The sequence below is a fragment of the Coturnix japonica genome, chromosome 1, assembly GCF_001577835.2.
Source record: "Coturnix japonica isolate 7356 chromosome 1, Coturnix japonica 2.1, whole genome shotgun sequence".
Classification (NCBI taxonomy): Eukaryota; Metazoa; Chordata; class Aves; order Galliformes; family Phasianidae; genus Coturnix; species Coturnix japonica.
The window spans coordinates 32,389,937-32,403,302 of NC_029516.1; the positions used below are offsets into that span (position 1 = coordinate 32,389,937).

At 44.7% G+C, this 13,366-nt stretch overlaps 1 protein-coding gene across 1 annotated transcript in view; it reads left to right on the forward strand.

The window, feature by feature from the left end:
- Positions 1 to 1,429: 1,429 nt before the first annotated feature.
- Positions 1,430 to 13,366, forward strand: part of CNOT2 (CCR4-NOT transcription complex subunit 2) — an 84,620-nt gene continuing 72,683 nt past the window's right edge. Inside the window, exon 1 of the mRNA XM_015855998.2 lies at positions 1,430 to 1,879. Coding sequence (XP_015711484.2) covers positions 1,445 to 1,879 — 435 coding nt within the window. The 5' untranslated portion in view covers positions 1,430 to 1,444. The remainder of the gene's footprint in view (positions 1,880 to 13,366) is intronic.

Consider the following 13,366-nt stretch of genomic DNA (forward strand, 5'->3'; position numbering starts at 1 on the left):
CTGAGGATGGTGGTCTTATTACAGCAAAGCAAATGGAGCACTATAATTGTGTCCTGTGTGCACTCTGGCAATTCCTCTTCCTTCCACATCTGTGGCTGCATTGCCCAACTCCATCAGTGATGCTGAATGGGGCCAAAGAGCAACTACAATGTTTCTGGAGCAGGAGTTAAGGAACGTTCACTGCAGTGACTTGCCCGTGAATGCACAGATCCACAGTGATAAAGCATTTGGGGATTCTAAGTACATTTGTTTGTCTTGGTGCCCTCTTTCCAAATGTTCATGCCAATAGTGCTCCAGACACATGCTGCATGCTTATAGCTCTCTCTGGATATCAGCAGAAGCAATGGCCAGCTGGAAATTTAAATGGAGATGATGATGCTCATGGACTCGAAAAGAATCACAGCAACACTTGACTGCATGGGCCTACAACTGTAGGAACCCAGCATGTACAGCCTAATACATTCTCTTCATCAGCTTCAGAGATTACTTTGAAGCATTAAAGAGATGCATCACCACAGGTACCAACAGGACTTCAGTGAAATCTCAGTGCTATGTAACCAACTGAACTCCCAAATCAAACCCAACTGGTAACGAGTGTGTGCAGTAAGTGAAAGAAGACGACTATTCCTGGCGAAGTGTTACACGCCAGTTTTTTCTTTTCATTTTACAACTTCATCATTATTTCCTAACAAAACTAAAAAAGAACTACCATTAATGAAAGGAGAAGCCGCTTGGCAAATATCATTGGCCTCGATGTATAAACACTCGTGTACAGGCTCAGCATTGGTACTGTTCATTGTCTCATTGATTTCAAAGGGATTATTTGCATTATGAGCATTTTGTGCACCTGCATTTGCTGTACGTGATATCACCACATATTTTCACAGTGATAAACTAAAAACTCTGGTTGTATTATATAGGTAAGTCGTCCATTTTAATCATAATGCAGGCAGAAAAGCCTGTGCATCCACCGTGACCTCGCCAACACAGGAGATTCAGATTTTCACACAATTTCACTCATCAGGATGGCGGTTCCTGATCCAGACCTCTCTTAGGTCATCCTGCATCTCCAGAAGAATCACACACAGAATCACAGAATGACCCAGGTTGGAAGGGACATCAAGGATCATGTAGTTCCAACCCCCCTGCCTGGCAGGGCCACCAAACATACACCTTTACTAGATCAGGTTGCCCAGGGCCCCGTCCAACCTGGTCTTGAACACCTCCAAGGACGGGGCATCCACAACCTCCCTGGGCAGCCTGTTCCAGGGCCTAACCACTCTCCTAGTGAAGAACTTCCCCCTAACATCCAACCTAAATCTTCCCTCTTTTAACTTAAAACCATTTCCCCGTGTCCTGCTATTGTCAGAAGAACCAGGACACGTCTCCTCTGCCCTTGTTACTAGGCCGTACCAACAGGCCGTGTTGGTGCCAGGCTGGGTGTATGTCTGCGGGCCGATGTGGATGCGGGGCCGCCCCTGCCCTCACAAAATGGGCGCCGATCTCGGCAGCGGCGAAGCTCCGTGTTCCCGCCTGTTGCAGGCCCCGCGGAGCAGAGCGGCGCGGCAGCCCCGCGGCCTACGTGTCCCGCCGGCCCCAGGCGCAGGGCCGCGTCTCCCGCGGGAGGCGGAGGAAGCGCGGCGGATCGGGCCTCGTTTCTCCTTCCCCCTTCTCCTCCTCCCGTCCCCTGGATCCCTCGTCGCTCCTTATCGCCGGGCGGCACGTCGCTCTCCCCGCCCCTCAGCGCCGCAGCGGGCCGAGCGGCGGCGGCGGCGGGGTCACGGCGTCGGCCGGGTCAGAGGGTAAAGGTTGCTCCCCCAGCATCCTCCGTGCTGGATACTCAGCCATCTTGGATCCGCGGGACAAGAAAATTCATGCGGTGAGTCCGGCCCCGGCCGCCCCCCCCCGACCCCCCGCCGCCGCCCCGATCCCCGCCGCCGCCCTCCCGCGGCCCGATGAGGGGGGACCCGGCGTCGGCGCGGCCCTCGGCGGGGCTGTGCGGGCCCGGGGCCGTCCCGCCGGGTTTCCGTTTGCTTTTGTCTCCGAGGGGAGCGGGGGGGACGCGCGGCGCCCGAGCCCGGAGCGCAGCCGCAGGCCCGGCCCGGCCCGCCGCCCCCCGCCCTCCATAGCGACCGCGGCCGGCGGGGTCCGCCGGGAGCCGCTCCAGGCCCAGCCGAGCCCGAGGCCCGGCCGCGCTCGGGCCCCGCATCCCCCGCGGCCGTCGCTCTGCTGCCGCGGCCCGTTCGGGACGGCTCCCGCCCGCCGTCTCTCTCCCTTGCCGGGCTCGTCCGAGGGCCGCGCGGGCTCCGTTTCCACCCTGCGCCGCCGCCACCTCCCGCCGGGCCCGGCGTAGGGGTGGCCCGGCCTGTGCCGCCGGGTGCCGCCGGGCCCCGCTGCCGGGCGGCGCCGTGCTGCCGGGGCGGCCTCGCGGCCTACGGCGCCGGGCCTTCAACGAGTCCCCGGCTGAGGAACGGGGTGAGCCGGGGATACCGTCGGCCTGCTTCCTTTTACAAATTATATATATATATATTTCTTCTATTTATTTTATTATCATCATCATTATTATTATTATTATTATTTTTGCGCGTGTGTGCGCCTTTTACACCCTCCTCCTGGTGGCGGTTAAGGTGATGTGTAAACAGGTTTTGCTATTCCCTCAGATGTGTTGGTAAAACAAACTTGAAACGGAGTGATCCCATGCAAGAATTTGCCTGCGTGCACGGTGTGCTCAGTCGGGGTGGGGGGATGCAATGGGTCAGGGTGGTACCTGCAGTGTGAGGTGTAGGGCTGCAGCTGTGTCCCTGACAGAAGCAGGGGTTTGCCTGCATGTGCTGCCGGTTGGAATTTCTGTGTCGTTGGTGGTGGTTTCTTTGTTTTTAATTTGTTTTCTTCAATGAAGTTGCAGGTAACTTTGTTTTGGTGGTCGTCTAATGTGAGCTAGTGAAAACAAGCTGTTAGGTGTGGATCGGCTCTAAGTCTGTTTTATCAGAGAACTTGTTTCCAACTTTGCACAGCGTTATCCCTAGAAGATGATCATAACTGTCTGTGTCTCATTCTTTTTCATGCGTGTGTATATACATGTGACTCACATGGGTGAAGGCAGTGTTCCTGCTTCCCTACACACGGTATCCCTGTGGTGTTGGGGGCTCTGTCAAAGCCCCTTGGCCTGGGGAAGGGAGGTTGAGATGTTTAAACTGCTGTCACAGCACTCTGCGGGAATCCTCGCCTTTCTGGAAACTTGGATTTGTTTCAGGCTGTTAAAACTTGTAAAGACCTGCAAAAGCAGAGTAATTGTTTAGGTTTGCATTGCAAAGGCATCTCTACTTGGACCTGTACGGGTTGTTAGGTGTGCAATGGGGTACTTGGAGTTCTCTCTAGTGTAATGTGTCTTGCAGGGTCCAGTTTCTTAATCTTTAAGGCTGTGTTCAATACCTTGCTACTGTTGATGGTGAGAATTCATCTGGAGTGAAAAACTTCAAGGTGTTAACTGCTTCTAATCTTAGGAAGGGATTTGAATACTTGATACCAGGATCTGACCCACCTGACTTGCAAGTGTGTTTCTGTTTCACTTTCAGGAAGCTGTCTGTAAGAGTTTGTTAGCAGGTAAATCTGCTCTGTGCTTTTCTTCTAGAAAGGTAACATAACTCTCAGAATTATCGTTATTACTGTCACCCATCTGCGGGGCGATTCTACCAGCAGTGAAAGCAAAAGCCCTTGGTTAAGAGCTAGCAAGAAAACACCAACTACAAAATTTATTAAAGATGATTTGAGTCATCTTTAAAAGAGTCTAGCTGTAGGGAATTGGTTTTCACTGGGAAGAACAGAATGGTTAATGCGTTGTCCCCTGGCTGCATGATGGCACCTGGAAGCCTTGGTCTTCACGTCAGCCCTAAAAAGCTGGGCATATCTCTCAGGCAATGGTAGCTTTCATGAACTATTTTTGCTATATTTGCTGTGCTGTATTTCTGGCCAGACAGAAGTTGGAAACTTTCTTGCATTTTGAGGCTCCTTTGCGTGGTTTTTGTACTTCTGCACTGGCACAAGGGCCAGGCTGTGCTGTGAGCATTGCAGGATTTGTAACCTCACTGTGCTTCTCAACCAGTTGTGTGCCATAACAAGGAGTCGCAAAATATTTTCTAGCAGAGTTGTTAATGACTCTAGAAGTGGCATAATTTAAAGTACACTCTTAGTTAAAATAGGTGTTGTTTGTACCTGCCTTTTTGATGTGATCTGGAAACTTAAGGGAAGTGCTGACTTGCTTGCTTTGTTATGGGGCGCATAAGAAGTGCATATTAGCTCCCAATCTTGGTTCTCAGGTAGGTTCTTGTACTAACTTCTTTGGGGTTATCTCTTCCTGTGAAGCTATAATGTGGTTGAACACAGATTTCAAAGGCACTTAATATGAAAACAAGCAAACAAAAATCTTGTTCATATATAAATAGAAATATTCTCAATTTCTTGGCAGAATCCTTGCCGTATTTGTTGTATATTTCTGAACGTTATCTTACTGTTAGCAAACAGGCAGAAAGCTTCTATAGAAGCACAACACCATTACGTCAAAGAAGTATTTTGGGCTCCAATTTAAAGGATTACCCTCTAAATGATCATTTAAAAACTATTTTTATGATGATTGTAAATAATTTCTACACAAATGGCAGTGCTGCTTGACAAAGGGCAGGAGATGCAAGTTGGATTAACTTTGCCTCATCTGGGTTTATGAGGTGCAAGTAAGTAAATTTAAAAACCAAGTAAGTATGTAGCCATTCTTCTATGTAGCAGATCTTGAAGTTCATCCAGCTATCTCAACCTGTTTCACTTGTTCTTTCCCAAAAAGGGTTGATTGACTTTCTTTTTCTTTTCTTAGTTTGTTTTCTGTTGTGCTTCAGCATCTACGTTCTGTGTTTGTGTGTTGCATTGGTCTCCTGCCCTGGGTTCCTGTAAAAACATACGAACAACTGAAACTTTGTGGGTAGTCTCATTGACTTAAAAGCAGCCACTGGTGTGCTGACAGTTAACCTCTTACATCAGAGCTTTCAGGGTAGAGGCTGGGATGTTGACAACTCAATCTACTTTTATGGAACATTGTAACAGCGTGGAGAGGGTTGTGTCAAATGAAATTATTGCACAGTGGGATGTTTGAAGTTTTCCTTATGGAAATTTGTTTTTAGAGGTGTTTGTATTCCAACCGTATGTTTCCATGCTAATCAGTAAGAGATTTCTGTATAGGAGTTACAGTCTTTATGCTTTTATTTCAGCAATAACAAAAGACCATAAACTTTTCAGATTGCTTTTAGTTTGTGTTGTGTCTTTCATTTATACTGTTATGCTGGAAGTCGTATGGTGCTAGTTGGTAGTAGCTCAGAGCTGAGCTGCTTTGGGCCCCAAATTGAGATGGAGATGACCCCCACCCCAGAGGAGGTTACTGGGCCCCCCTGTGCTTCCCTCCCTCAATTTGTCTTGGTGATCAGCAGCGTTACAGGAACGTGGGTGTTATTCTTTCCTTTTGGCTTCCTCTGCTATCTGACCACCCTTTACAAAGTGTCATATGTTTAAAACTTGATTATAATCAAGCATTTTTTTCAGACACATCCTTCTTGTGGTGAGTTATGCTGCAAGAGTTGTACTTATTGATGAGTTTCTGATCAATGCCATAGTTTCCTTCTGCTTTCCATCATGGTGGTATTTTTAGCACCATCCTGTACCCCATCTCACAATGCATTTTGATTGCAGTCCGTAACTTTCAAAGCACATTCGAGGCTCTACCTTCACATTCTTTGTGCATCCGAGATCAGCGATGGGTGGACGTGGAAGTCTGACCTGTAAAAGGCTACAGTTTATTTAAAATGAAAACTACTATAAACACTGCTATGTTTGTGGGAGATGAAACGGAAACTCGCGCTTGGTGTGACTCTCACTGAGCAGACAGAGCGGCGGGGGCTGAGCGGTGGATCCAGGCAGAGAGTGCTGTCTGTCTGTTGGAGTTATAGCCCCGAAGTGATGTGTGAGCAGAAAGTAATGGAACCCGTTTCTAGCTGACTTCTGGTTTGGAGCATTGGGATAATGCTTTCCCATGTTTCACTTGGTTGCTTCAAGGATTCTGTGGAGCTAGATCCCAGCAGTCGTTAGTGTATGTAGTTAAGGTAATGTTTATCAACACTAAATGGTCCTATACTAAATAACATAGGTGGGTTTTGTATTCTTTAGCCTTACACATTTCAGAACTTTATGGCAGTGACACTTTCCTTACAATGTAAAGACATGTATACTTGAAAACAAGAGGTTTCCAGGCACCAAAAAGAAGTCCTATGAGTAATTATATTAAAACAACTGCGACAGTTCCAAATTAGAAACTCATTGTTTAGTTTTGTAGTCAACTTCTTGGCAAACAAGTCTTTCTAAGGCAGTCTTGGTAACACTGGCAGTGATAACATAGTATCATCATACGTTATCTTTGCTTTCTAAGGATTGTCTGAAGATTCCTGTCCTGGAGCAAAATAACTTGTGCTTTGTCAGTGGGCTGTGCATTTGTCATCCAGCCTATATGAATCTGTATGATTTTTTCCTTCAGGTTTCAGTGGAATAGTATATTTCCATCTTCAGCTTATTAAAACTTCGCTTTGTTTGAGGTGCTGGTTATTTTTTGTATCTATTTTTAATTCATTTTCCATGTTCTAATTTTGAGAGCCATTCTCGTGAAGGAAGTGTTGCCAGGGAATGAAAAAGATGGGGGGAAAAAAGGGAATGCCAACCTGTCTTCCATTGCCTTGGCGTGTAGGGGACTCATTTAGATAGATGTGCCTGGTATCTCCCACTGTTCCGTAGTGATGTAAGTACTGAGAAAGTACTTATTGCATATAAATGTTAAAGCAGAAAACGAGCTGTGAAGCAGGTTATCTTATTTAATGACCAAGTAGAGTCTTTTCTCTTCTGGGACGTATATATCATGCTTTGGAGAATGGAGGAGTGCAAATCAGAAAGGTCTTCAAACAGAAGTCTAAACTGCATGGCTCCAGTGTTTGAAGGGCTGAAGAGGTGAGGAGCAATTCTGAACACTGAAAGTGTGTTGTATCATGTTCTCACCTGTAGAATGGTTTGCAGTAAAAAAACCTGAAGCATTTAATATGAATAGTTGGTTGACTTTCTTGCGATGCCGGTACTGTTGCTGATAGTTGGCTGTGTGATGTACCTTTTGCAACATGTCAAAAGTATCGTCAGAAAATACTGTCAGCATTTTATACTGAAATCTTAATTTGTTGGTTTATGTATGTGGATGCACGCTTCTAGTGAGCGAATTCTTCGATATCAAACTTCCTAAGGTCAGCGTTATGCACTAGGATAAGTCAGTATCTTGTTCTGTTTCATGGTGAGAATTTGAACTAAATTTGGGTTCCTGTCCTGTTGTGATGTGGAGCAGACATTGTGGTTTATCTGGGGGGGAATTTTTTGGCACTTTCAGACTAATGTGCTTTGGGCAATAAAGAAGTGAGTTTTATATACTGTGGTTCATGGGAGCTCCGTTACATAAGAACATACATAGTGGGTCGTCAGTGGGGATGGAGAAGTATTCTGAATTTGTTGGAGGGATGAGATGTAGTTTGAAGGGGTTTGTATTCTTCTGAGCTCTCCTTACCTCAGGTCGGTGCATACTGTGGCTGTCAGCTGTGTGTGCTTTGATGACAAGTAGTATTTTTCATAATGATTTAATTAGGAATTTGCAAAATGATGATGTTAAGCGTGATCTTAATCTTTTCACTTTCCTTTGAAGGATGTGTAACTCTAAAGGATGCCTCTTATGAATCTGGTTGATGTTTTGTTTTTTTGTTTGTTTTTTTTTTTTTAGGGTCCTGACTGTAGGCTCGGTTCCTATTACTAAAATAAATTTGATTTTATAGCAGCAGCTTGTTACGTCTCGAGCTGGGATGCTCAGGTATGGGCCTGCTTGGCAAACAGGAATGAGCCGCTGTGAGGAGCCACCTGCGACTGTGCCTCACCATCAGCGTGTGTGCAGTCCTGCCTGCGGCAACACTGGGCTCATGTATGCCAAGGTGTACCTGCATCTGATTCTTAAAGCGGAACCTTTTTGGGAGGTGTGCTTTAAAGCTCAGTAGACGAAGCATCATCTGCAGGCCCCGTGCTATTAATGTCATTAGCAGAGAGCCTGGAGGGGAATAGTGTAGGCTACAAGCTAAGAAACAGCGGTAGTAAAATCTGTTAGTAGGATGTGCTTAATGGATTGTTTCATGACTGCCTGCAAGAAACAAGGGAGGCAATATTCAAGTGGGATTGTTTTGAAGAACGCTGTGATACGTGACCATGAAGTTAGCTGTAATTTTACTTTATTTTTTCAATAGGTAAAAATGAGAGGACCGTTGATAATGGGAGCTGGTGAGGAAAGAAGAGCAGAGCTGGATGTAGGGAAATGCATGCTGACTTCATTCTGCAGCACTGTGCTCTTAAAAAAAAATGGCAAACATTGAAGAGGTTTTGATTCAGCTTTTCTCAGGTTACCTCATTTGTGGGATTGCTTTGCTTGTCTGTCCCTCCCACTCGGCAGTGTGTGTATATAAAAGTATACGCATGTATGTAAAGTTCACAGTTAACTTTTAACTCAGAAATTAAGCATTGAACTTGCATACATGGAAACTTGCATCAGAAAGAATTAGACTTCAAAGTCTGGTCCTTCAAGCCTCATAAAATTGTAACTGGGTACAGGAAACGTGTCAAAATTACTGCAGCCTCTCAGAGAAGAGCTGCTCGGAGCTGATGTGGGACTGGTTCTGCAGCCTGGGAGCACATGCAGACTTGCAGAGCGTCTGCACCACTGCTCTCTTCCCTGGAGCAGGAGGGAGTGAGAGGGTGACTAGTGAAGAGATGTGGAAAAACAGGAAGGAAGTTGGGGTTCATCGTGGTGTGGGAGAAATATTAAGCAACAGAGTGAGAAAGCTGCAGGAAACCAGTTTTTATTAGTTCTGTTGTTCCTAGAATATGTGTATCTGCTTATGATCACTAGTGTTTTTTTGGTGGATCCAAGTGAACTTGCTTATTCTCAGCTAGTTGGGTGTTTTGGGGGGACTGGCAGGAGAGAACTCCAATTGGAATCTCTTCTAATCCCGTGCTTCAGCTGAGCAGTTGTTCTTTGTGTGCATTGATGTAACTGTCCGTGGCTCGGCAACAGATTCCAGTGCAGTACTTAATTTTGTAATGTGCTTCTAAAAATAAGCACCTAGTCTTATGTAACACCTCTTGTATTGTTAGCACCTAGAGGCTTCATCCCCACCGGCATGAACTGAAGTACAATTGCATCCTACCTGATTTTTTTCAGCGTGGGTATTTACATCTGAAATATTTTCCCTGACAATAACTGTGGCCAGACAGTATTTTTGCTTGTGTTTCAGGAATACCAACAACCTGCTTTGCACAGTTGGATGAGTTACTCCCCTCCATTTGCTGTTCTGCAGTATCATTTTGGTATATCTTGAAAGAACCACCAATTTGAAAGAGCTGTGCAGTGCTTGAGACATTTCTGCCTATAATTTAAAGAGACACGGTAGATTCCTGCTCACAGGTGCATGCACTTCACAAGTTGCACTTTTTGAGGCATCTCACATCATCTGTCTCTGCATTGGGACTGCAGTGGTTATGAAAATGTGTGGATGCTACACAAGACGGTAATTATATTAATGCAACTGTGATGGCAAATGTAAAATATGCTCAGGAGTCAACCTCAGGTTTTTCTTTTTCTTTTTTCTTTTTTTTTTTCTTTCTTTTTTTTTTTTTTTTAGTATTTCACAGAATCACAGAATGACCCGGGTTGGAAGGGACCTCAAGGATCATGTAGTTCCAACCCCACTGCCTGGCAGGGCCACCAAACATACACCTTTACTAGATCAGGTTGCCCAGGGCCCCGTCCAACCTGGCCTTGAACACCTCCAAGGACGGGGCATCCACAACCTCCCTGGGCAGCCTGTTCCAGGGCCTAACCACTCTCCTAGTGAAGAACTTCCCCCTAACATCCAACCTAAATCTTCCCTCTTTTAACTTAAAACCATTTCCCCATGTCCTGCTAAAGCAGGACTATTTCAGGTGACATTTATCACCAAATGGCATTATTCTGTTAGATACTTGATGCCTCTTGCTGTAGCCTTAGCTATGCTCTCTTTAATATGACATCTATTGTACTTTTTTGTGCCACTATCCCATTTTCAATTACGAATTGAATTCAGGCTACAAATAACGTGTTGTTAAATGAAATGATGGAGCGCATTATATCTTGCTGACCAGGGGGTGGCACCTGTACAAGACAGACTTGTCATATGTAAATAATTTATGGGACAGGAATTGGATGTGTCAAGAATTACAGCTTTAGCAGAGCAACTCAATTCTCATTTTTCACCACTTCTTGAAGTAGGTGCCGTGTTTTTATGTTAAGAGCACAGCTGAACTACAGAATGGAGGATCAAAAGTTGAATCTGAAAATACGAGGCCAAAACAGACATTTATTAGTTGTTCTGATGTCGTGTTTATAAAATTTTCTATAGCAATGTTTAGGGGTGTCCCAGGTGCTTCATTTGATGAGGTCCTTCTCCTTCCCTAGGGGTTCCTGGGGTTCAGAGGTGAGTAAATCCAAGAGGATGTGAGGGCTGAAAGAAATAGTACAACTAAACATATGCAGTTCCTTCAGCAGCCCCCAGTTTTAAGAATGAATGGAGCTTTGTAGATGCTTTTGGTGGTCATTTCATCTGAGCAGTTCAAATAATTTAGTTTCCTAGCAGTGTCTAGATCAGTGATTCAGAGTTATGGGGCTTGGGAAGGGCTGTCAGCTCTCAGGCTTCTTTGTAAACCAGTGATATCATCTAGAAAGATTAAAAAAATAATAATTCTAATTGTAATGCATGGTATTTATTGCATCAGTGGCCTGTGCTTCGCTCTGAAGGTTACCCTTGGTGAAGTATAGATTAGCTTTGTCCTTCCCGAGGCCAAACAGCATGTGTGTATATTTGGATGGATAGACACAGGGCATTTCCGAATGGATAGGCCTTATTTCTACATCAGACTCTGACTGTTCATTGGGAGGGTGGACAGAGGTAGTACGAGGCAGTGTGCTGCCCAGTCTGTCACCCTGTGCCTTCTCTTGGCAGAGGATCTTTAGAGAACCCTGTTTTCCTCACTGTGGGTTGGGGAAAAGCCCAGTGAACTCTGCACCCCCCTTTTGTGGAGGCCTGGGGATGCCATCCCCTCAATGCATGGTGGGGATTCTGGGCTCCTCAAGGAGCCTTGGGGTGCAGGTGAAGGCATTTGTTTTACGCTCCTCACACAACTTGCTATTTATCAAAGTTCTGGATGTTTGTGGAAGATATTGTGTCCTGACTTCCGTCTCTAAATCAGGTGATACTGTGACACACGTCAGGTTTCTTCAATGGCCGTCCTTGTGAATTACAGCCTGCAGAATGAATGGATGGTCTTCTCACTGAGTTAATGTAGAGTAAGAATGAGCTCACATCCCTCTAATGCTGCCCTTCTGTAGCACTTCGTAAAATTGTGTGGGTATGTTTTGATCTTTACAGAGTGTGGATATTTGGGTTGTGAACATGTTTTCTGTGGAAACTCTCTTAGTCATTAATAATTGTAGTGACACATTAAAATCTCTCTTACTGTTCTTACTGCAAAGGGAAATATTGTAAGAGTGACAGATTTCACTTGGATAGGAAGCTTCTGAAATTGATATGCGTTAAGAGCATTTAATGATAATCCAGTTGTCAATGCTAAACGCTAACACTGAAACAGAAAAAAATGAATGGGGGTCTTGCCTATCCAGTTATCCACATGCTTTGTAGTGTCAAAGCCAGAAAACATCATGTTTTGACTTGTTTAACCAGGCAAAAATCCCTCTGGTGTTGTGCTGCTTCTCTCAGTGCAGCTTACTGCTGTCCTGCCCTCTTGATTCTTATTCACTCGTCTTCTTCAGAAGAACCACTTGGTGTTTTTCTCTTACAAGTGACAGTCCACTGCTGTCAGGGTAACTGTGCTGTCTTGGATCCAGGGTTGTTGGTGCAATGGGTTCCATGTGGATTCCAAGGCAAGTTGTTTGGCACGTGCCATCCATGTCCTGCTTTTGTTGGCAGTCTGACCTTTGTGGTCTCTGTAAAACTTGCAAAATAAAACTGACAAAAATCAGTGATACAACAGACAAAGTGACTAATGTTAATCTTTCCCTTGAGACTGGTAGTGATACTTTGTAATTATATCCATGTTAAGAGGAATTAAATTGGATTTGGGGTTGATGTATGACATGTTAGTGTTAAAAATCTACGTAATGCTGCTGAAGTGCTCATATATCCATTATGTATTCATTTTATAATTAAATTTTTTTGTAACTTCAAACGTGCTTTGAAACTTTAGCTATTAAAGATTTGCATTTTTTGCACTTAGTGCAAGGAGCTTTAAATTGGTTTACAGAGAGAGGAAGAGGTGTGTTCCTTCAAGTGTGATGAAGGTGCTCCATGTATGTGTATGATGCTATGAGCTTAATTTGTATCTGAAGTTGGGTGTTTTAGGTCAACACCAAAGACTTCAGCTGCTCTTTTTCAATGTATCCCGTGTTCTCAGAAGCTGTGTCCTTTTTCTGCCTTCTGTGTGCTTTTGTTTTGAGGTTGTTGTGTTGTTTTTTGTTGTTTCCTTGTCCCTCCGTGACTCTTCCCTTTTTATCTGTTCTTTCTTTCTCTTCTATCGCTTGTACAATCCTTAACTGCAATTTGAGATTGAAAAGCAATGTTTTGGATTCTCCTGTTCTTCCTCATGTGTAGTCTTTGTATTGCTACGTTGTAAGATCATAAACTGGGAGGGATGTAGTGTACTGTTTATATGAGCATTATATGAATGTTACAAACAAACCCTTCCCTCAGCCGTTACATAAAGCTCTGCACAAATGAATGTTAAAGTTGCAGACTCAAGGCTCTCTGATATTAAGAAATGCTGGAGTGAGGGTTTTCATCCCATCTTGAGTCAGGTTCCATCTGCATAGTGTTACTGCAGTATTCTGACCAAATGCTGTTTTTTCCCAAGGGACTTTGGCCTCATTTGTTCGACAAGATGCACAGTGTTCGCTCACTGGATAGATAGATTGTCAGGGTTTTAAATTCCATTATTCAGACCAGACCATCCAAAATCATAAATAAATTCTGGATTAACATTTCCTTCCTGGAAAGGGAACTGAGATATTGGCTTAGTGGGGGTGCTTCTTAATATTTCCTAACAGAAATACCACACTTTTCATTCACAGTTGTGAAAGGTTAATGCTTCTGCGCAGACTCTTGAGATACCTGAAGCAGAAAGCACTTACGGAGATCTTTGTGTGACTCTCCAAACG